At 33.1% G+C, this 26,106-nt stretch overlaps 1 protein-coding gene across 2 annotated transcripts; it reads left to right on the forward strand.

Annotated features, from left to right (window-relative positions):
- Window positions 1-891: 891 nt before the first annotated feature.
- Window positions 892-21,450, forward strand: LOC124369582 (lysosomal acid glucosylceramidase-like). Of its 2 annotated transcripts, XM_046827621.1 has the most exons (12): window positions 892-944; window positions 1,788-1,851; window positions 2,625-2,840; window positions 3,783-3,909; window positions 6,349-6,502; window positions 8,156-8,313; window positions 8,749-8,989; window positions 13,329-13,488; window positions 16,868-16,917; window positions 19,341-19,355; window positions 20,134-20,576; window positions 21,294-21,450. In XM_046827621.1, exons 2-12 carry the CDS (start codon window positions 1,800-1,802, stop codon window positions 21,397-21,399), a joined length of 1,722 nt encoding a protein of 573 aa, XP_046683577.1. In that variant the 5' UTR covers window positions 892-944; window positions 1,788-1,799; the 3' UTR covers window positions 21,400-21,450. The 2 variants fall into 2 exon arrangements, with proteins under 2 accessions (XP_046683577.1, XP_046683582.1); XM_046827626.1 differs by lacking the exon at window positions 1,788-1,851 and having other exon boundaries at window positions 895-944.
- Window positions 21,451-26,106: the final 4,656 nt, after the last annotated feature.

The following is a 26,106-nucleotide window of genomic DNA, read 5'->3' on the forward strand; positions in this document are numbered from 1 at the left end:
GAACAAGAATCAGCACATATTTATAAAATAGACCAAACATATTTTTAACCCATTTCAATGTTCCAAAGTTGCCAGTCTGCGATTGTTTGGTTGCGCAGTGAGAGCCACTAATTAGTGAATATTACAGGGCTTAAGGGGGTATTAAATATAAGTTCACATTCCATTATTCTGAAAATTTGAATTTCACCCTGCCACTCACCATTGTAATATCCGTCACACCAGAATAATGGGTATTATTAATATTATGTAATTCATTGTTTCTCGTGCCATATGGAGTTCTGAGAATTACAACCTTACATCTCTTCCCTCAGGTTTAACCCTCGCTAAATCCTTAACGGTTTACGCTAACAACAAAAAACTAACCAACACTACAGTGTTCATTAACACGTTTCTTTTAGAACAGTTTGTAAGATGTAATATTTAAAGCTTTCTTAATTGAATTTGTAAACCTTAATCATAAAGTTATTATCCCGTTTTCATCTTATATTTAATGAATATAAAAATTATCTTAATATACATAAAGACATTAAAATATTTAAGTTTGTTATTTAAGATGCAATCTAGTCGATTTTGTCTTAGAACCATCACGCTATAAACTTAATTTATAAATAATTTACACTAGAGAAAACAACAGAATTGCTTCAGCAACTTTAATATCATGAGAAACAATCAAGTTTACTAATTATTTCTTGTATTAACATTAATTGAAAAGTAAACGTTTTAAATTTTGTACTTGTTATTCAGTTATATTTAACTACAACAAAGTTTATATATTTGTTTAAATATTATCATTCAAATAGCATGTCAGTCTGAAGTGGAATTTATAATAGAACCATCTCAATAAGAGATAAAATTGTATCGGTTACTCAGATATAGGTTAGTCATGTTTGGTTAGTACTGGTTTAAAATTTGTCAGTAAAAGATATAACTGTTCTTCAGATGGGGTAAGTATAAACTGGTATTTTTATTAGTTTAAATGAAAATGTTAAGACAAAAATAATAATCTTTTAGTCTTAGCCCTAATGTGGAATTAATTGTTCTGCCTTATAATTCCAATAATAACTCTTGAAAAATTCACATTTAACATTTTACTATGCTTATTTTAGTAATTCATATTTTGGTAAATTGTACTTATATAGTTAAATGTATTAAATACTCTAAGATATGTCTATTAGTAGAAAAAAATTTTTGTTTAAAACCGAAAACCACTGATATATATATATATATATATATATATATATATATATATATATATATATATATATATATATATATAAAACATGTAAAGTAGTTCACGTTGGTTTACTCTCTTATATTACTTACATGAGTAAATAAGTATGAACTTATAATTTTGAAAAATAGGTTTATATAGTTAATTACTAAACAATTAAAGTGTAAATGATTGTAATAAGTTGACTAAGACCTTCAGTTCCGTTCTTCCAGGTGTCAATGCACAACTAAGTTATATACAGAAACGATCATAGCCAGAATAAAATTTTTCATATTATACCACACAGTTTCTTAATTTCAGATTTAGTTTGAAATCTATTTGCAAAACAAATTTAATTTCTTATTAGTAGTTGTAACGAGAAACACTGAACACATTTTTATGAAAAAGACAAATGATGATCAAGTCTTAGATTTCAATTGATCACAATATTATAACACTCCATAAACAAACTAATATAAATTATATTTGTAAACATTTTTGTATAGTTATTCTTTTTTACTGATAGATATTTTATACTTGAAATAAAAACGAAAAATGCTTATGAATTTTGTTGCAGAATTAGTTGTCAATGATGAAGAAGATTTGGTTTATATTTGTCTTCATATGTTTGAACATTGGAGGTAAGGTATATAATTTTGTCACTCACTTTCCTAATTTTAGATTAAATTAAAACCTTTGAAGCAACATTGAAATTATGAGGAAAGTTAGCGGTTTTTTTACTTTAAACCATATAGTTTTAGGAATAAAACAATAGTATAAAGATATTCAGAATGTCTTCGGTTCCTATCGTGAGATATTGCATTTTCCATAAATTGCGTCCGTGAGACCTGTAGTTTAACAAATTCTTGCGCCCGGGCGAAACTAGCTTTTTTACGATACACGTTTTTCTAACACTCAGGGCGTCCTAAATACGAGTATGTATCTCTATTAAAACTTTTAAAGTGGATTTTCTGCACCATTATAATAAAGGTCCACCTATACAATACATATTGTAGAAAGTACATTTTTCAACAATTATAGGAAACAAAGAAATACGAATACAAATATTTTTCTGAAAAGGAAGAAACATCTAGTTTAACACCAATCGCCGTAAATGGAATATGACATTTTCAAATTAAAAATAATTATTAGCCATAAAAATAGTTCCATTAACCGATCTCTGACTCACTTCAAAATGTGAATGTTCTAAACGGTTTTGGAAGTTTATTATTTTTAGAGACTTTGTTGACATTTTACTTATATGTATTGTCTGTATATTTTTGTAGGCAACAATAAACTACAAATGGGAACATATATACAAAAGTTATTACAGCATCAAAATCACTACTTTTAAATACTAATAATTCAGAAAAATATTCAAAATTGGAGACACACAATAAGTTGGCAGTGTCAGTTCCAGGTGTGATGTGTCAAGACATACCGTGTGCTGCCAGACAGATGGAGTTTGGCTCAGTCTGTGTATGCAACTCCACGTACTGTGATACAGTGGCCAGACCGCTACACCTGGGTACAGACCAGTATTACCATTATACTACCAGCCAGGATAGTCCAGGCTTCACAAAGACTACAGGATACTTTTCCAAAGTGCCAAACGGTGAATATAACAACTGTAAGTGTCGTTCACACTTTTAGGAAATTAAATATTTTCTATAAATGAATTAAAAACATTTTTATGAGTGAGTTTTTGTGTTGTTACTTTTGATACCGGTTATTGATACCATGCATTGATTATGACTCACGTTGTGATATTTCGGTCTTCTTTACGGTATCCGACTAAAACTTTATAATAATCTCAAACAACTTGAATTTAAAATTCAATAGTTGCGAGATGTAGAAATATGTCATAAAAATGTATTATTTTAGGGAAAGGCTCAAGCAAAATGGTGAGTAGCTTTCTATATAAGATATCAATAGTAATTATAAAATATATTTTCGAAGACAATGCTGATTTGGATATCCATAAGGAATCAATAATAAATTACGCGTACAAATTAAAAGCGTAATTGTTGTAATAACAGTGTAAAATCTACAGTACAAACCAAAGGCTCGACCAAAATGCACTATGAAAATATAGTTTTTTTTTGACTATTGAAATATAGATATTATAACAAGTGCGTGGTTTTTTTATAAAGTATCCATTCATATACTAATTGAAATATTTATGGAATAATTATGTGAAATCACTAATGTTATGTTTTAATAAAACGCGATGTTGCAATGTTAATAAATATAACGTTGGACACATTTACTGATGAGTCTGAAACAAATGACAGGCAGATTCAGGTTATTTTAATTTTAAACTTGTTGATAGAATAAAAAGAAGTATGAGAAAATTATATATATTTCTATGTAAAATAACATTTGAAAATAGTTTGATAAGATTAGATATTGTTTGATTGTTACTCTTTGTAAGATGGCATCTAAAGAGCTATAACTAAGAACAATAAGCTATATAAATACATATACATTAGTCATTGATTTAAGACAGTTACATTTTATTTATAGCATGTAATTAAACAAACTTGTTATAAATGGCGATGGAATTTTTCAGCTGTTACATTTACTGTAAATGCCAATATCCTACATCAAGAAATCATCGGGTTTGGAGGATCTTTTACAGATTCTTCCGGTATCGCAGTAAACAGCCTTTCAGATGAGGCAAAAGAAAGGCTTATAGAGTGAGTTATATAGTTTAGTCTCCTGTCTTTAAGTATTAAACCTACATACACACAAACACACACACACACACACACACACACACACACACACACACACACACACACACACACATTTATTTGTAGAAATCTTTGACGATCTGGAAGTAATTTTAAATTCTTGATAACATATGGTTTAAGTAGAAACCTTTGTGTAGTCATACACGTTTTTGTAACAAATTTACGATATTGAACATTTTCTGTTGCTAATTTCGATTTGTTAATTTAAATGCAGCAATAATATTCAATGTATTTAATTTAATTATTGGATGTATTACAGTAGGGGTTGTAAATATTTTAGGCTTTGTGCCTCCCTTAATACACTTGACATTTGGTCACAACTTCTCTTTACCATCATCTCCTTATGTGGTAAACATTAGTAGTACAATTTCAAGTTGTAGGTTAGAGTGAAGGTTAGACTTCCATGTTTTAAAATTAAATACGTGATAGATATTTTACAAAATGTTTAGTATTACCTCACATACCTTTTCATCATACAGTGTTTGCATACCCTCATTGCCGCTAATAATGTGTTTTGATAAATAAATTAAACACACTACTAAAACAATGTTTCAAAGGGTAATTAAAACGCAATTATATTAGTTACTTTGTAATTAGTGAGAAGAATTAGTGGTAATGTTTGTTTTTAATATCTGGTTGTAACTAAGATCAATCACACTGCAAGTACCTTTCGACGTCCAGTGTTGGTCAAGATTTTGACTTTAGTTAAGCCAATGTTGAAGACTCACTGAGGTATGTGGATGAAAACTGCATTCTCAAGTTTGCAGCTTCTAAAGATAACTCAACAAAAAATCTTCAAAACCCGTGTTTTGAAATCCTTCCAATGCTTGAGAATCACATTTTATAGCGATTGACAATTCCTGGATGTGGTCAGAAAGTAGGCCTACATCTACGTCGATTTTGAACGAATCTCTTGTCAACTACGAGTAAAATGGTCAGTTCTCTGTTCTAACAGTTTTTAGGAAAATATTGGCCAATTAAGTTTTTAAGTTATACCAAATGCTGTGATAAAAAGTCTTTAAATTTCTCTAGTAGACGTATCTTCAACAACCTTCTCGTTTTCCATCCGAAAAATACAGTAGAGTTTCAAACGTCTAGACCGTATGGTACCAGTACTAAAAACAACGCTGGGAATAACGCATTGAGGAAAATAGGTAAATAACAACAGTTTTTTCCAATGAAAATGAATCAGTATTTCATTTAACCAGTTAAAATTCAATGCAAAAACTTATTTGTTTCCAAATAAAGAAATTACAATGGCATATTGCATTAATTTATAATATAATATTTAAAAAAAATATCGTTTAAAAATAAGCATTCTTTAAAATATAAGAAAAAAAGTATCCATATAGGGCAAGCCTGTGCGTGTGTACCATCGCTATACAGTGTTTTCTTTTGCATTAGTTTAGCCATTTCTAGGCCTACAATAACATAAAACTTGTCTGTCCTTTTTGTTTACTAACTTGTTCTGTCCACTGGTTCTTAAAATTGCAGTACACTACAAACCATGCAAGCGTCAAGAATGTCACACTAAATAAAATGACACATAAGCTTTAATAAAATAATAACAATAAAATGACAATCGCTTGCAAGCCGTGTTCCCCAATTCTTTCCTATTATTATAATACACTGACGCTCCAATGACAACCTTCTAAAATCAACAAAATACTACATAGGAGAGAAAAACGTAAAATAAAATGTTAGTATTTCTTATACTTTATCCATTTAAAAATAATTTATATTCTTGTATAACATTGTCACCGTGAAGTATATTAAACTATTATTAATAACCGATATTGTAGCTAAAGGCAAAAAATATTAAAGACAGTCACAGTGTAATAGTTTATAAATGAGTGTAAACATTGCCCATGTAGTGTTAAAAAGCACAAATATATACTGAGAATAACATTTGATTAATTATTAGTTCCTTCGCTTTCGTAATGAGTGTCGTGTCCTAGTTTTGTTGGTTCACACCACTTTCAATTATTGCAACAGTGCAAGACATATCATTGCACTCCTGGCTCTTTTACTTTATTATTAAAGAGATCTCAATTAATAATTTTAATACTAGTATTACCTAATACTAGAAAAACCCAAAAGAGATTTAAAAATGTTAACATATTAACATATGGGAGGTCTGACCAAACTATCACAACACATTCAACACCATTTTATAGTGGATTTGTGTATAGACGTATTACTTAAAACTGATATGAGACTCAATGTAATGATCTAAATCTGAATTTAACATGTGCCAAGATATGCCGAGAAAGATTTCACATAAACTTCAGAATTTGTATCTATAAAATGATGTTTATCCACAGAATATAAACTGAGATGAAATGATGTGACGATAAATAATCAATCCCTATTACTTTTCAGATCGTATTTTGGCATAAACGGTGTGGAATACAGCGCAGCGCGGGTCCCTATAGGATGTTCTGACTTCTCCACCCACTTCTACACCTACGATGACATTCCTGACGATGATCAACTGAGCCACTTCAGTCTGTCAAGCGAGGACTTCAAATATAAAGTTACGATAGTTAATGTTAATCAAAGTTAATACAACATTTAAATTTAATACTCAAAATCAGATACATCAGCTGAAAGAGGAAAAGCAAACGCAACTTACAACAGTATGTTTAAAACTCTCAAAATGGATAGTTTAATTCGGTTGTAATATCAAATTCAAACTTTGAATATAATAACAATTATTTAAATTTAGAGCACTAAATACAAAATCAATAGATTATGGAAACGTGACCCTATAAAAAACATTGAGAACAACAGTTTATATAAAAGTAATAATAACAATGTATATGTATATATTATATATGTATAGGCCTATACATTGTTATTATTACTTTAATACTTATATTTTTTACCTAGTATACTCTTCGTTTGTAAACGTTTGTTGTTCATATACATACATACATACATATATATATATATATATATATATATATATATATATACATATATATGTATATATGTAATATAAATTATAACAATAAAGAATAAATCAAACTTAATTATTTAAAAAGTTTTACAAACAAACAATACTATTACAATAAGCTCTAAAAGCTGGAACTAAGTACTTCATCTACTAATTAATTGTTAACTATCCGATATATGTTTATTTATTTTTAAAGGCTAAGGTTATACTATTTGGGACTTGTGAAAAAAATTATGGTTGCCTGTAAAGTCGGTTTTACGGGCGAAGATTTTACGTGACAACGTCTTTTTCTCGGTAGAATATTTATTGATATGAATATTATTAAATTGCACAATAGGAACAAGGAATTGAATGAAAATAAGAATTGCACAAATTTTAACTATAGAAATATATTTTGTTTACTAAAACATTGTACATAATTTGAAATTAATTAAAATTTGTTATTGTAAATGGTAAAGTTGAATAAAACATTTACTAAAATTGGAATTTGAAATTCTTGCTAAACACAGTTAAATTCTAACTCCACGCGTGGTGATTGGTCGGTTTAGTTCGTTTGTTTGGTCGCACTGTTATGACAGGTTAGAGGTTATAATTTGTTATTTTAAATGTTTGACTAGCAATACGCGCTGTTTCTTCTCAATCGACTGAATTACGATTGATTGCAGAGTGATTTAAACTAATAATTTACTTAACACTATCAACATTTTTGTCAATAGTATGACATAACCTATAAAACTCAGTTTCTCAACTTTTGTGTCAATCTAACAATTAATCAATCAATCATAGTTTACGATAATGAAATATCAGTGTACAATTATTTACCTTTATTGTTGTAGTTGTTGTAAATGACGAATCTAAGCACTCCACATTTTCACGAATAAACATAGTTATCTGCTTTATCCCGTGCGGCGGACCCACAGTTATCTGCTTTATCCCGTGCGGATCCCGTGCGGCGGACCCACTGGACGGGCATCGTAACGTTACCGGGCGTTACACTTTTTCATGAGTGACTCCGAGCCGCAACCTAATTTAAGACGTTGTCACGTCAAAAATGGTTGTTTGAATTATTATTATTTGTTTTGGTAATAATAGTTTACCCTTACTTTGCTCTGTAACTGAGAAAAACTCATAGACTTGTTAAACTTTTGTTTTGTAACAGCCTTATTTTCTAGGTTAAAGTACAGCAGTTTAGAAACAGAGAACTCATTGACTGTTATTAAATGTGTTTAGATTCCTCTCATACAGATGGCCCAGAATGTCAGTCAACACAACTTGAAACTTGTAGGATGTGCTTTTACGTCTCCTTCATGGATGAAGACTAGTAATGGTACGCCCTCTGGATATATCCTTTCACGGTACTTTGATGCCTGGGCCAGATACCATGTGAAGTATGATGATTATAACTATCGGTATTTATATGTAGTTAGCTAACTTGATGCGTTCAAACGTGTCAAGTTCTACCAATCATAGTATGGAATACTGATAAGGGGAAGACTGTAAAACCGCTTAAATATTGATATCAATAAGAGCAATAAATGGTAACTGTAATGCCAGTTATATATTCATAGTCTATTGGTCTTATGTGTTATGGTTTACTGGCACAGCATTCATTTGTAGTCACTCGCCATTCAGTCTTTATCTATTAGTAGACTATTTTATAGCGATAACTTCTATATAAAATTCTTGTTGGTCCATTACCAAATTATATATCAAGCAAATTTTCCGTTTTACTGATTCCTTTCTAAAATAGCATTTTTTAAACAAGAAGTCAATTTACACCACCAAAATTGTAAAGCAACCATTAAAAATACTTTGTTTTACAGATTTTTAGATGCGTATGCTGAGAATGGAATCAAGTTCTGGGTATTAACTGGTGGAAATGAAGTCACGATTTCTTTATGGATTCAAACTCCACTGGTGCTCAACATGGTGGCGTGGCCGCTGGACCATCGCCGGTGGCTCAAGTATTACCTTGGTCCTCAGCTGCAGGCATCTAACCACAGCCACATCAAGTTCGCTTTTATGGATGACATGCGAGGTTTCACAAAGTACTGGATGGATCGGGTACGAAAATGATTATAATTTATCATAAGTGTTGGTGTAGCTTCTATTTACTATTTTAGTTATTATATGCAGTGGCGACGTGAAGAATGTTGAAACTGAGTTTAGATTGTAGGTATTGAAACTTTGCGTAAGAGAAATAGTGGTCATGTAGTAGTGTTATCAAAAATCCCGCAAAGATGTATAAAGCTGACTCAAGCTGGAGAAAAAAAAGTTGTTAGGAGCTCAAAGTGAAGGCTTGGAATATACCGATTTTGAAGACTTGTTTAATTTTGATGAGTTGGGTTTGGGTAAAGAAATAAGTTTTTGAAATAAAATATTCTGTAGACCTGCGCGCCTGTTGGTGAGATACCTACATTTATTTGTACCAGAAATAATAGACTGTTGCTCGTGGTTGTGCATTTATATGACTAAAACAGCTATAAGACAGTTATATTAATCTTTTAAGCTTGGATAGTAAATTTATTATTTTTTTGCAGAATGTAATTAAAATAATTTACCAGTACATATACTTATTTTAACTATTATCTTGAAGTGTTCATAATTAATTGATCTGATTTTTCCTATAGCACGCTGCAGCCTCTTGTAACTGTTATGAGCATCTTTAGCAACTTTGCTGAACAAGAACAAGCATGAAGGCTGAACGAATTAATTTTGAGATTAAGCTAGGAGCCACATAGCGATATAATATTGGAACTTATGCATTATTGTACCTAGTGATGGGTTGATTAGGTTTATCAGCCGTATACTAGTAAGTAACGTAGGTTGAGGAGACATTTTAGAGAGTTATTCACTAATCCGATATTAAACTGTGCAGACTATATACCATAATTATCACATAACATGTTTTCTGTACGTTTAGGCCAGCTAGAAAGTTACACTTATAGGCTGGTTGCAGATTGCATAATAGATCGTATATATTGCCTCGGTACTAGTAAAGGGATTTAACAATTGGGTGTTACGTCGAAGTAGTTTTGTTGAAGGTGGAGACTTCTGGTTGCTGGATCACCTGCGGTGTGCGAGGCTAGGTTTAGACTATGGCCGCCTGTTCTATTTTCCGTTGTTTACATGTGAACTTTTGTACCCTGGAATTACTTTTGTACCATCTGCGGCATAAAAATAATATTCTTGTGAGGATTTTCCTTCTCAGGTGGAATGTCATTGTTGCTCAGAATTTGTATTCGGATCTCTGTTCGTGTAAAATGTGAAAGAGTTATGATTGTTACCTGGAGTGAGAACTACAAATGAAATGAAAATAGAGATACACGGAAGGACGGGTGAGACATGAGGTATAAATAGTGCATTTGAGGATAGATGCCAGTTCACCGTTGTTGACCTTGGTTCTTGTCTCGTTTCATCCGAGGGGGGGACGTCCATCTCGGCTACGGTCTCTAGGGCTGCAGTGGGACAAATCACTTTCAGTAAGAATCTTCACTGACGTCAGGGTAGGAACAAGTGTAGAGAGGAACCACCACACTTGCTACTGCAATCGGACCATGTCACCTCCGACGGGAGCTTCGAGACACTATACAATGAATACAAGAAAAGAGGGCATAGAGACCCGGGGTGACACTTCTACTATCGCGAGAACAAAGGGATGAGTGACCACAACCGGACCGTGTCTCCAGAACGGCTTCTACGGTAGAACTGAATGTTCGGGCGTCTAAGGGAGACAGACAGACATACAGACCAGCGATCACATAAGACCAATGGTCTTATGTGATCGCTGATACAGACAGATGGGAACACGCAATGTGTTCACCAATGAGAGACGGTGGTCAAATCGGACGATAGGTACAACGGATATTTGGATAAACTCACCAATATTGGTTTTGGCATAGGAATGCTCTGAAGTTAATTTATATAAAGATAACAAGGAGTATTCTACTTAATATTATCAACTTAAATCACTGTACTGAATATATTGTAAACATTATTCAATGATATTGGTACTTTAAGTTAATCACTTTAAGGTATTTCTATTTTATGCAATGTTGAGATTGTGCATTATTCGATAGTGCGCTCTTTATTGGTTTGGAACCGATATTATGTCTCTTATAAAGTTTAACAATTTGAGATGGATGATGAGAGAGTAAAAGGTGTTTAATGTTGTTATCTTTAGATCCGGTGTCACCTGGTATTTCAGGACCCCTTATTTAGGAGGATACATAAGCTAACGCAACAATAAAGCCTAAACAATATTCAGTGAATAATTGGATAATATTGCGAACGTACCTATGCAGTGGCACGTGATGGTAAATGGTGTGCACTTCATGTAATGGATTTTGTATTCGTAGCATTAACCGTTATATAGTGTATCCATAATGTTGCGCGAGATCACATTCTGTCATTATCCTTGTGTCACGCCATAATGTAACACATTAACACGTTATATAGTGTATCCATAATGTTGCGCGAGACCACATTCTGTCATTATCCTTGTGTCACGCCATAATGTAACACATTAACACGTTATATAGTGTATCCATAATGTTGCGCGAGACCACATTCTGTCATTATCCTTGTGTCACGCCATAATGTAACACATTAACCGTTATATAGTGTATCCATAATGTTGCGCGAGACCACATTCTGTCATTATCCTTGTGTCACGCCATAATGTAACACATTAACCGTTATATAGTGTATCCATAATGTTGCGCGAGACCACATTCTGTCATTATCCTTGTGTCACGCCATAATGTAACACATTAACCGTTATATAGTGTATCCATAATGTTGCGCGAGACCACATTCTGTCATTATCCTTGTGTCACGCCATAATGTAACACATTAACACGTTATAGTCATTAATTATAAAGTATCCTAACATATAGAAGATGAGAAAATATCAACACGCTAGTATAAAATATAAACGGTGTTTTGCACTACTACAGGAATTACGGTATATTTTGGATTGATAGAGAAATTCGGGGAGGTAGCAAAGACGTTACCCTCCGGGTGATACATGTTTTTACCTATGGTGATGGGCATATTTTGATTAAATGTGCGCATGTTAAAAAAACATTTTTTAAAAAGCAAAAACTGTGTTGTAATATATTGTGTTGCATATCATTTTATTCTGTACATTCTAAGGAATCAGAAAATAATACTATAAGTGAACTTGCGCTAATATGATGACCCACTGTACTCTGCTGAATGTTCAAATTTACTTTTGCAAAAGATTGTTTTCAAATTCTCACAACCAGTACTTTATTATACAAATAAAAATAAAAAATGTGGAATAGCCATTGTGTTTGCCTTTTTATGTACATTCAGAAAAACTACACATGTATGGCTCAATTCATAAAAAAACTCAATCTATATATATAATAATGACTATGTACACCTCTTTTTCTGAGCAAACTTCACTGTGATTCAATATCAATGACATCTTCTGGTGTATAAGTTCTCAACCACACGGGATTGGAAAATTCTTGAATAGGCCTATTTAGATTAAGTGTATCATCTTCATCACTATCACTATTATTTACAGTATGATGAGAAATATCTACTTCAGAAGATTCTAAGTCTTCAAAGTTTGGAACGTATTCCTTACCGCTGCCAGAAGAATAATACTCTAATGACACATCTGAATCAAATTCCGGCACATCTATATCACTAGTATCTTCCAAATCACTTATTTCATCATCTAAAAAACATCTCTGATTTGATCTGAGCCTAAATTGTTATCCATTGCCACTAAATACAGCACAATCCAAAACAATAACACAGTAGACACCATTACTGTATGGGTGTAACAACAGCAGAAAACAGCTGATTGAAATCATCGATATATCTACCGCCAAAGCAATCTATTAGATTCCATAGAGAATATAAAAGAAACTCCAGAATTTCCATGATTACGGCACTGTATAAAACATTAGATTTCAACGAGAATTGTTGAAGGAATTAGCGTTGCAAAAAGCGCTTACATAATAGTAGCGCTCGCGACGATATCACCCGGGCGGACGATATAATCGTCGCGGCCGATACTATTATCACCGCGAGGGTTTTAAACGTGATAGCCACTTTGGAGAAAGAAAGTAAAAACATATTCAGAGAGACTACGTATGGGAAATGGTGCTCCCTCATGATTACACGTATAATACACATTTATCAATGAGGAAGTCACATATAATCAAACAATCATTATATAAAGTAACATGGACTCATGTTAAGTTATACCTTCATTTCATTATCTTGAAATTACTGGTAATGAGATGCAGCTTTGTGATATGCATGTGGTGGAGTGATTAGTGAAATTCTCAGTTAAGATACTCCTAACCAATATAATCAAGCTAAAGTTTTTTTTGGCTGTACAGTTTTGTATTGTTGTCAGTTCGCCTTAGATCCAGAGGTATTCGAGATGGTCGAGGGCCCGGCCCTTCACTGGTACTGGGACTGGCTGACTTCTGATTCCCTCTTAGACGTCATACATGACAAGTTCCCTGACAAACACATTCTCTACACAGAGAGCAGCATCAACGTCGTAGTATTTGGTGAGTTATGTCTTACATGCTAGTCCATGCTCTATCTTACATAGAGCGGTAGTGTACAAGTGATATAATATATATTCATTCGAAACTTTAACCTGATATCCTATTAGGGTGATAATTTATCTGTTAGTATATTATTCGATACTCTAAGTAATTTACAACAGAGATGGATAACACCAATACGAGAAATACTCACCTTTTTTCGTTGTTTTTCTAACGTGTATGAATGTTGTTAAACACATTAAGTTTACCTACGCGTAATTAATTTAAAATGTGAAACACTATCATATATTAAAAATATATATATATATTTGCAACAGAGTATGCAAATGGACTATTATAGCTAAGGTAGGAAGTTACAAATGAGGTGAAGTTAAGTGCTTTAAAGCGGTTTTATATCATGTGTTACGTTATTTCAATACAAGTATTCTATATTTTAATTTTTAACCAAACAAGAATGCACGCTCAGTATATGAATTGTATGCTAAAACTACATGTTACCCGCGGGTTCACCCGCAATTTATAAAATCAAAGTCTGTAGTATACATCCAAGCATTTATGACGTAAGATAATGGTTCCCTATGATGCTTTTCAGCAACGTAAGTAGGCATACGATCAGGTAGTTACGTATTATTTCACCGTTCATGGTTAGACGATCAGGGGTTGAGGGACTAACCCTTATATCACGTTTTGCTCATAAAGGGGCATTTCTAGTTATAATGAGTTATATTTCTATTGCCTCAGTTGAGTTTTTTTGTTGCACTGTTTAAGAAAATTTATACGTACGTCTCAACAATCTACTTTGGATAAAACAAACCACTTAGTTCCTGCTCCTGTGATATACTTCAGGTTTAACAAGAAAAATAAAATCAGATTTATATTACTTTCTTTAAGAAATAAATTTCTTTCTTTCTTTTTAATGTATTACCAGTGCCATAGTTGCGATGCTTCGTTGTCTCAATGAAAGAAATATATTTACCAACTCAAGACTGAAAAGCCTACTTCGGTCAAAAAATGTCTACTTCTAGGTCTTTAAATTCACTTCTAATCTAATATATTTACGATGTGAAATTTGAGTTTGCATGATTGTCGCGGTCAAGTATATATAAAGCAGGATATATGGGTATTTTTAGGAAGTTTATGCAACATTTCAGTAATAATTAATCGTCTTGTTTTCGTACAGTTGTAATGTCAAGGAAGTCAACCAGTCTTGAGTATCTAGACTAGAATGTACATAAAAATTCAAAGTTATTATGAAATCTAAATATTATTATTAGAATAGTGGTTAAATGAATTAAACATATGGTTGCTATGTCAATGTTGGCACAAACAGTTGATTACATTTAACAGGATCTTTCAATGAACATTTCTTAATTTTATAGACTAAGTTGGGTTTTTGCTATTTTGTACACCAGTGGGGCATTGCCCAGAGATATTTCCGAAATAATAATAGGACTATATTCATCCCATGGATCTTATAAATGTCCATCCAGAATTTCAGTACAATCGATTGAATAGTGTATGCGTGAAAGCAAAAGAAACAGCCGTCTGAGATCTAACAATGTCACAGACTTTACGCCTTGAATTCGAAGTCAAAGTCCGTCTGATGTGATCCAGCAAGACCGAAATAGTACAGTGCCTTGGCAATATTACTTAGTGCTTACCATGCTTGAAACTGAAGTATTCAAAAAGTTCTCTCGGTAACAATATGAGTTTTATGTTGTTTACGTGTTGCATCAGAGGCAACCATGCTACAAAAAAGCTTCACTTGGTTTACCCAGGAGAAATACTCGTAGAGTGTAATCTAGTTGAGTAGGTGATCTCATTGTCTCGTTAGTTATACATGTAAGTGCACTACGACGTTTCAGACATGACCCTAAAGCACGGTGGAATAACCGATCCCCCACACAAAACACAGTAACGTTGAGAGTGGTGATTAAATTTCGAAGGGGAAGGTGAAATGGATTTAAACTCAGCATTCGCGTTGAATCAGCCCTTCCCACTGAGGCTGTCTTTTACGAATGTTCGCATATTTCTAGGAAAGTGGCCTTAAAACAATTGAAATATCACCCGAAAACCATTTGAAATTTTACATGAAGCTTCATTTCTGAATAGGCAACATCAAATTTGATGATAGCGCGTCACTCCATGGAATTTGCATGAGAGTTAGGGCCTAACTTTCGAGAATGGATTCATATATAGAATTTAAATTTTGCTACCACTCCAGTGGCTGGGAAAATTCATCTTCCGTCTGTTATTGTCTGTCTATAGGTTTTTTGCAGAATATCAAGTAAGAGCGAATTGCCACACTGTCTTCAAATTTTGAATAACATTTTTCAAAAAGGCAACATGACCATTGATGGTTGTGGATGTCCCTCTATAGATTTACCTGAACATTAACAATGCGTATCATTCATGGAGCTGATAACATTTTTCTTCCCTCCATTTTTTAACATTTCAGTTGAGCAAACCATAAATTCTACATTTTGCATGAAACCTCAATGAAACCTGCTTCGCGACACGGGGTCTGGCGTTCACCAACCTTCTCACACGTTACTTACTATAAGGATTGTCAAAAATAACGCGTTCGTGTAAAACACTCTTGAAGAAGTAGTAATATCGTATTTTAAGGTGACGTCAGGAAACCAAAACTACACATACAGTAAATATAAATAGCTATTGAGGCAAAAAGAAGAATTATTTGGTATTTTGGGTCGTACTATGATGATAAAATTAGTTAGAAATGAAGCAAGTCTCAAATAATGTTATATTTCTTTTAAGTTTTTACTAGTTTCAAAAGGCATAAATGTTGGTATTACGTTTAGAGTATGGAAATAATTACTTAAATTTAAGGAGTTTATTGTGAACCTAATTCCCTATTTTGCCTTAACATCATGAACCACTGGCATGTACGAAGATCTTAGCAAACAAAAGACGAAGAGAGTCAGTCAGTACAAGGTTGACTGTGCAGATCATGCTGAGTTAGCTCTCAGACCTCAAGCTTGTCGCCTAGACCGTGAGGCTACCGGCTCTCTCATGACATATGGAGTTGTTACAAAAGAAAACGATTGCCTATCAAAGTAAGATGAGCATTCCTTATTACTGCTCAAAGAATTCGAGTTCCATATACTTAACTATTTCTTAAATAGCATTTTAGCATTTATAGGTCTTACAATCTATGACTGTTGCTAAACTGTGATTGAAACTTTGAAATTGGGATTTAAACGATTTCTGTTAGTAAAGGGCTGTAGTACACGTGTTGCTTTACGATATAAACTGTAATTTAACATAAGTGAATTGTTTTAAACCTCCCTCTGAGCGTGTTTAAGTTTTGACTGCGTTGGTGAAGAACACAGGAAGTCTGTATAACGTCGTGTTTCAGGTGGACAGCCTGTGGAACTAGGGTCTTGGCAGAGAGGTACATTCTATATTTACAATTTACAAGCCCAGGATATTATATCTGATCACGCCGGTGTATGGGTTGGTCTAAGCCTCAAGCATTGTAATAATAAGACTAGTCCAGTCAAAACAAAAGAAAACAAAACGCTTAATAAATGATGTTAGATTAGAAAATATTTATAAAAATTGTATGTCTTCTGTTGTCTGGTCTTCTGTGTATCAAAATGTAGATGTGAATATTGCCTTTGTAACTTTTATCGATATTTTATGTTCTGTGTTTAACCACCATTGTCCGATAGTAAATGTTTAAGTGTAAAAAAACCAGTGCTAGGCCCAATCAAAGCTCAAATACAAAAAACTGGTTTACTCCGCAGCTTGAAATGATGCGGAAATTCTTACTAGTAATGTATGATAAGTGGAAATGTACAGAAGACTTAGTTGATAAAAACAGATACGTAACTCTCAGAAAGCTATATAATAGAGAAATTACAAATGCAAAGAAAACAGCCAATGAAAACCTCATTATTAATGCCAAAAACAAGTGCCAAATGGCAATGGAAAGTTATAAGAAGTGAATCATACTATATTAAACCTAAAAATGTATACCTATTTCTCCTGATTGTCTCAATAGCTATTTTGTAAATGTGTCAAAAAATGTACATAGTGATGTTGATCTAGATTTAAATGACAACAACCATAATGATTTTCTTGTAAACTTTGATAAGCCTATCCCTGTTTCTGGTTTTAGCTGGCAACCGTCAGTACGGAAATAGTGTCTCAAACTATTTCACACCTTAGCAACTCTAAAAGCGAGGATGTGTTTGGTCTGTCAAACTATGTTGTAAAAACTGTTGGTGAATTTATTGTCAAAACCGTTAACTTTTTTAATTAATCTAGTACTAAGACATGGAATCTTCCCTGAAGGTTTAAAAACTTACCAAGATCACACCTATTTTTAAAAAAGGGGACTTAAAAGGCTCCTGAATGCTATCGACCCATAGCCATCGTACCCATCATTGGAAAGATTATAGAATCTTGCATGATCCTACAACTTCATGAATATTTTAATGGTAATAACTTATTGTATAGCCATCAATATGGGTTTCGTCCCCAAAACACAACACAGTTTTAGCTATGGAAGCAATTGTAGAGTATATTATTAATGGTTTTTGAAAATAGACACATAGTTGCATCTAATTTGATAGATTTGACAAAGGCGTTTTGACTGCCTGTCTTTTAATATTTTGTACGATAAGCTATATTTCTATGGTATCAGAAAAAAGGAACTAAACTTGATCAAATCTTATTTATCTGGTCGGCAGCAAAAAGTGGTTGTAGATGACATCAGCTCGATGTATGATGATGTTATAGCTGGTGTCCCACAAGGCTCCGTTCTTGGACCTTTTTTGTATCTAATCTTTGTTAATGATATATATTGTAACATTCCAACTTTTTGTGTACTCTATGCCGATGATACCACTCTACTCTGTTCTGATAGTGATTTTGAAATTGTAAAACACAAACCTGTCTAATGCCTTTACTTATGCAAAAAGGTGGTTTGATTCTAATAATCTAGTTACCAATAATAGCAAAAACTGAACTGATCTATTTTTCTCTCAGGGATGTTCCTGTTACTAGTAATGTAAGTAGCGAAGTAAAATTAACTATGGCTTTACACTGGACAACAGCTTGAGCTGGAAACCCCACATTTTAAATTTGTGTAAAAAACTATCCCGCATTGTCTTTCTTCTAAGAAAACTTAAATTATCTATAGGCCAACAAACGTTGTTAATTGTATACTATGGTCTTTTCCCATTCACAAATGAACTATGGAATTCGCCTGTGGGGCAACGCTTGTCATGCCTCTAAAGTTTTCATATGGCAAAAAAAGGCCATTAGAGTTCTGGACTGCCTTAACCTTGAGACAATCATGTAAGGCTAGTTTTAAGAAATTAAAAATTATCACAGCTCCATCCTTATATATCTTAAGTACTTGCTTCATGTTAAACAGAATAGACTCCTTTGCTGCTCAAAAACTTTAATCATGACCATTTAACTAGAAATAGAAACAAACCTTATAACTCCATATGTAAGACTCTCAAAAACTTTAAATAGTCATGTTTATCAACAGTCATATTGTATAACAAACTACCATTGCCTATTAGAAATCTGCCTTTTAACAAGTTTAAATGTTTTGTATCAGACTGGATTAAAGACCAAGCCTTTTATACTGTGGCAGAGTACAAGGACTACAATTTTTCCGAAATTAGCTAGGCAACTGATTACTATTTTTATACTATAGCCTATAAGTTCTATAAATTGTAAGATCTTATTATAAGTAACCTAATGATCTCAAAAATGCTGTTTGTCTTCTTGTATTTGACGTATCCAATTACATTGTAAAATGTCTTAAAGGAAATAAATAATATTGTCTATTGTCTATTGTCTATTGTCTATACAATATCATCCAGGTAGTATTCATTTGGAAATTATAATAGTAACTAATGAGTAACTAATGTTTTATAAGCAGAACTAACGTACACAAGAGCAAAATTATAACATTCCAGTTCGTTCAAATGATGTTGTGAAACATATTAAATATAAATATACATTTCATATGAAACATTTCTCACCTGCAAGACAAACCTGATTATAAGATTACGTATTATCATCTTTCCCATGGCATTGTGTGTGCACAATATTTATCACAGTCTCAAGAATACAAGTATTCATACATTATCAAACTACTTACATATAAATAGGAAATCGAAATACAAATTATCTATAGTCAAATAAAATAATAAATGCACTTAAAAATAAATAATAAGTAGATTCCTTATTAATAAATAATAAGTAGGTTATAACCTACTCCATATAACAGTTAAAAACTGTTGTTGTTAAATAATTCAAATAAATCATAAAAGCCTGTAAACATTGAAACGATCTACATTACTTAAATACCTAAATGTTTGCCCGAAGAAACGTCCATTAACATGTTAAAGTATTATACTAAAAATCATTGGTTGGCATTTTGTACAACAATAAAAAGCTGTTTTATTTTATTAGTGAATAGTTTCAGATTTTTAGTTTTTTAATTCCTTAGGGATTTTTGTAATATTTGGTAAAAACGTGCTTCTAGGTGTTGAAGTACAGTGTTCATTTAGTTGCGTATTTATTTATGGCTGATCTTCTAACTGTTGGCTTTGTATGATTAGCAAATAACTATGTAAGTTTTTGTTTTATTTACAGAATATAAACCACTGGACAAACCTTTACTTGGACTGGAATCTGGCCCTGGACACTGCAGGAGGGCCGTTCCAGGAATTACCCGTCGACGCGGCAATCATCGTCAACAAGACAAGTGGAGAGTTCTACAAGAACCCCATGTTCTACGCGCTGGGTCACTTCTCCAAGTTCATTCCTCCAGGCTCCAAGCGTATTGATGTTCAATCCAACCAGAACATTACTTTAGACTCCAACGAACAGCTTAGAGATAAACTAGCTTCGTCTCGTCTATTCCATAACTTCGGATCTCTTCCTGCAGGCCAGGCGAGCCAGGAAGGATTGCCAACGGCTGGACCATCAGCGTTGCCAACTTTCCCACCAACACCCGAGATTGTATTACCCAAGACGGTTATCTGTCTCGCTACAGCAAACTCAGACAACAGTTCTACTGTCATCGTCTTTAACTCGTACGTTAACATTTAGCAGCTTTGTCTCTTGTGCATGTCTTTCTTTAAATCCCTCTCATGACGTTAGTAAAGGTTAAAACGAAAACTATGCTGTAAGAACAAAGGAGTAACTTTAAACTAAAGTAAAACAAAAATATGATGGTTAAGTTGTCATCTTCAGAGTAACTCAGCCATCTTAATATACGAATTGATACTTTATAATGGACTCCTTGTTTGCATTTGTTACACCTCATGGTGTAACCACTACACTGTCAAAATAACCCGTATCATAAATTGAAGGGAGAGCAAACTTAACAATACATTGCATTTTTAGTTTAGGTTTAAAACGTATGATATATACAAATATTTCAGAAAAAGATGAGTAATACACTATACACTTTTTTAAAAGGATTAATATGTATTAACTCCCGCAGAAATGATTTGTTTCCTTGACTAGACAACGTCAATTAAAAATAATTACGAAACTAACGTATAAATTCTGAGAATCAAAGAAGAAGGTAAGATGTGGGGTTTTTTTTATCATAGGTCAACTGTCTAGGCGGAGTATAAACAACTATTATGGAAATTAGAAACAACTTTTCGCTTAATTGTATGTGAAAAATCATATATAAATTATCTTGTCATAATTGTTGAAACGACATGAATGAGAGATATCAATAGAATATTCCAGATTTTTAAATAAGGTCATATATTATGAACTGGTTGTGAATGCTGCAGGAAAGATGAGCCTGTGAATGTCACTGTGGTGGACGTGCAGGTGGGTAACATCTCTACGACTGTTGCTGCCCAGTCAATCAATACTTTCGTGTACTGGCCGAAATAAACTTTTTGTGTAGTGTACTTTTGCATAGTCCGAAATAAATATTCAAATAAGACAAAAATTTCGTTTTATTATCCAATACGAGTACAAGATCGTAGGTGAAGGCTTTTATGTATCAGTGTAGGAAAAGTGGGCGCTCGTCATTAATCCCCGAACTTTTGTACTATTTTATGTGATTCACTGAGCGCTTTTCTGCTGAATATGCTCTGTATTCTAGGTTTCACGTAGCAGAGTATTTTGTGTAATCAGCCTTCAGGGACCATATAATCAGATGCGCCACTGTGCGCTTTACCTGGACGTCGGCAAAATGTTTGGCGCTAACTTACAGTGTTAGTGATCAAGCCAAGTGGGCGGAGCCGTGATTTCGGGGAGAAAATCATCAGTGGTTGCTTGAGAGGTTTCACGGATAAGTATGTGACATATTAAATATTAGTTGCATTATGTACCCTGATTTAGTAACAGTTCAGCAGTTTGTACCAAGGCCACTGGGACAGCACCCTTAAGTCAGAGACTAAATACAATTTTGGGAGCACCTTAAATAAATTATAAGAATTGTATCATTTCTATTCTATAAATGTTGCAAGTAGTTTTTACCATTTTAAACAGAAATGGGGCGGACATCAGGTTACCACACTCAGAAAGAAATGCGAGCGTTACTAATGGTTTAGATTTTAATTCCTTACAATGACTCCAGGGAAATTTGTAGACGTACGATTATCTTTTCAGAAAGGTACTCCACGATGAAAAATTAAATTTCTTAGGTTTAAAGTAAGATTTGACTAGCCATCAAATTTTCCAATAACTACGTATAGATTTATAGTTTTGACCATTACTCTTCTCTGGTCATGGTTATATAGATAGTGCATTTCTATGGTAGTATAAACGTAATATAATGTTTTAATTTACAATTGTTTGTAGAAATAAGATCACATTACCTCATCCCTAAGAAAAAGCATAATATCAGGCCCTAAACTGTCACTGAGGGTTCTATTTGCCCTAATTTTTAGTTAGATAACACAATTAATGGGAGAGGAGTCTGTAGACACCCGGTACCAATTAATAATATAACCTGACTCTCTTAAGTATTTTCTGTTTGTGTCAAATGCTCACTTTGATCTGCCTCGACCTTTGAGAACATGATGACAAAATTGACGGGCTGGCGGGCCGGATCTGCGTCAATCAGAAGGTGTGGAATGCTAAATTTACATTACAAGGTTCACTGGATCGTCCAATATGCAAGGGATGGAAGGGAAGGGGAATATTAATAAGGAAGATTAGGAATTTCTAATTATGTGCTCCATTGGAGCCAGAACATCACAGCCCACCTTGTTCAAAGGCATTCTATATTACCTGCAGCTGCAAATTTTTGTTTTCCATCACAATATTGTTTATTGACGATTATATTGATAAGTGAATACTTAAATTAACATAAAAAAATATTTAGTAATGAATACTACGTCATTGAGGAACAAGTAAACTTTCCACAAATCTGCCATCGAATTTACCTGACTTTTGAACTCTAGATCCCTCTGAATCGTCGTGCCACCTCTTCAGGCGTGCTAACCCTGATAACACACTGTACTGTTATACGATACATTCTATACCAAACTGATTGCATAAACAATTAACGAACATGTAATAAATATTTTTGTTCTAATATAAACTCTTAAATTCACTAAAATCTCACCTTGTTAGTAAATTTTCAAACGTAACACGAAACTTTAAACTAATAGTACATAAAAGGATTCAAGTGAATATTAAATATAAGTAGACAAATAAAGAAGATTGTTACATCATGAATAGTTAATCACATAACTAATTGTGAAATTAAATTTTGAGCGCAATAACTAGCAAAATTATTTGTAGATTGTTGTAGAAAATGTAATGAAAAGCTTTTCCAACCAAATAAAAAAAGTACTTTCATATATATTATGATACTATGTCATATGATAAAATATCACATCAATATTATCATACTAACATAAAATTCAAATATCTGAATCAAGATGTTGACATATTAATACCAGAAATGTTATACAATGTATCTCCTCAGTTGTACATTCTAATGCTTGAAATCCGCCATAAGTTGTTCAGTCAATTAAACCTATCTCGAGCTGTTTATTTATTTAAATTGACTCAGTGAATACAATTAAGACCTGAGAATTTACAGGTTAAACAGGATAGGATCCCATTCTCCGAATAAATTAAATCCTACAGTTGACTTATAACAATAATATCTCGTTAACATTGTTTCATTCTGGAGTACATTAATAAAACAAGAACATACTAGTCTCAGTACTTGTCCCAGTGGCCTTGGTACAAACTGCTGAACTGTTACTAAATCAGGGTACATAATGCAACTAATATTTAATATGTCACATACTTATCCGTGAAACCTCTCAAGCAACCACTGATGATTGCCCACTTGGCTTGATCACTAACACTGTAAGTTAGCGCCAAACATTTTGCCGACGTCCAGGTAAAGCGCACAGTGGCGCATCTGATTATATGGTCCCTGAAGGCTGATTACACAAAATACTCTGCTACGTGAAACCTAGAATACAGAGCATATTCAGCAGAAAAAGCGCTCAGTGAATCACATAAAATAGTACAAAAGTTCGGGGATTAATGACGAGCGCCCACTTTCCTACACTGATACATAAAAGCCTTCACCTACGATCTTTTGGATAATAAAACGAAATTTTTGTCTTATTTGAATATTTATTTCGGACTATGCAAAAGTACACTACACAAAAAGTTTATTTCGGCCAGTACACGAAAGTATTGATTGACTGGGCAGCAACAGTCGTAGCGATGTTACCCACCTGCACGTCCACCACAGTGACATTCACAGGCTCATCTTTCCTGCAGCATTCACAACCAGTTCATAATATATGACCTTATTTAAAAATCTGGAATATTCTATTGATATCTCTCATTCATGTCGTTTCAACAATTATGACAAGATAATTTATATATGATTTTTCACATACAATAAGTTGTTTCTAATTTCCATAATAGTTGTTTATACTCCGCCTAGACAGTTGACCTATGATAAAAAAACCCCACATCTTACCTTCTTCTTTGATTCTCAGAATTTATACGTTAGTTTCGTAATTATTTTTAATTGACGTTGTCTAGTCAAGGAAACAAATCATTTCTGCGGGAGTTAATACATATTAATCCTTTTAAAAAGTGTATAGTGTATTACTCATCTTTTTCTGAAATATTTGTATATATCATACGTTTTAAACCTAAACTAAAAATGCAATGTATTGTTAAGTTTGCTCTCCCTTCAATTTATGATACGGGTTATTTTGACAGTGTAGTGGTTACACCATGAGGTGTAACAAATGCAAACAAGGAGTCCATTATAAAGTATCAATTCGTATATTAAGATGGCTGAGTTACTCTGAAGATGACAACTTAACCATCATATTTTTGTTTTACTTTAGTTTAAAGTTACTCCTTTGTTCTTACAGCATAGTTTTCGTTTTAACCTTTACTAACGTCATGAGAGGGATTTAAAGAAAGACATGCACAAGAGACAAAGCTGCTAAATGTTAACGTACGAGTTAAAGACGATGACAGTAGAACTGTTGTCTGAGTTTGCTGTAGCGAGACAGATAAACATACTAGTCTCAAACCGCCTTCTAAATGCTTAGTCCTGCGTTAGATAACACAAACTTCCAGTAATAAAACATACTAGTCTCAAACCGTCTTCAAAATCCAACCCAGCAAGTATTCTTGAGATTATTAAAATTAGTTTGGGACTCTAGAAGTTGTAAATAACTAAAAATTGTAGTGTGACCATGTTTTTTTTACGATTTCATATTTAAAATTAAAGCGCACAGTAACAACTGTCTCAAGTTGTTGAGAACAGTTTAAAATATTACGTATCTTACAAAAGTAAGCAAAGATAAACAATGTCACAGTGTTGGCACTGTGGTATCAATGCAGCTCGTTTCCCAGGTCCATAAATCTGTTGACAATGATTTACAATGTCAATGGCTCAGTATATGACAGGTAATTTATCTGAAAACTTGACATCCTGCTATCCCACGCATGCCAATCTTAACATGGCACATTCTTATGTGTTGTATTGTCCTGGTATAACCTTAGCACAAGCTGTTATAGCTTGTATGCAATTCAGGCCGCACAGCCATGGTATAAAGTTTACGATGAAAATAATCAAAATAAATATTTTGGTTCAAACGAATCACATTTCTTCCTTTGAAGCAATGTTATTTCATATTGTGCCGTAAGAATATGTATTAAGGAGCAGATATTTTAAAAATTAAAATCATTATTTCTTTTTTTAATCTTCAGTAAGACATCCAAAACAAATTCAAATATAATAATAATGGTGCAGTTAGTTCATATATATCAGTTTAAAATATTAACATTGAATTTAATTATGCGTTCTAATACAAAATTAGATTAGCAGACTTTGGGAGAGGCGACTGGACTGCAGGTGGACTTTGACTGTGACGGTAGACACTGGAGGGTACTGGGGGTGTACCGCAGTCCGACTATGAACTGTGACTTGTTTTTGGAGGAACTTCATAATTACTACTCGCTTACTTCTATAGATATGGCTCATATGTTCGTAGGAGATACCAATATTGATATTTTAAGCAATAGTAATGACAGAAAAAGACTTATATTTAAACATACTATACGAAGCTGGCCTTACAGAATGTATTAACA

The sequence above is a fragment of the Homalodisca vitripennis genome, chromosome 1, assembly GCF_021130785.1.
Source record: "Homalodisca vitripennis isolate AUS2020 chromosome 1, UT_GWSS_2.1, whole genome shotgun sequence".
In the NCBI taxonomy this organism is placed as follows: domain Eukaryota; kingdom Metazoa; phylum Arthropoda; class Insecta; order Hemiptera; family Cicadellidae; genus Homalodisca; species Homalodisca vitripennis.

Excerpts from the sequence above, each read along its gene's own strand:
- LOC124369582 (XM_046827621.1), top strand. The coding sequence starts at position 1,800 with ATGATGAAGAAGATTTGGTTTATATTTGTCTTCATATGTTTGAACATT. Across the intron at positions 1,852-2,624 it reads CATATGTTTGAACATTGGAG|TTCCAGGTGTGATGTGTCAA; the intron begins GTAAGGTATATA and ends TGGCAGTGTCAG. Across the intron at positions 8,990-13,328 it reads CAAAGTACTGGATGGATCGG|TTCGCCTTAGATCCAGAGGT; the intron begins GTACGAAAATGA and ends TATTGTTGTCAG.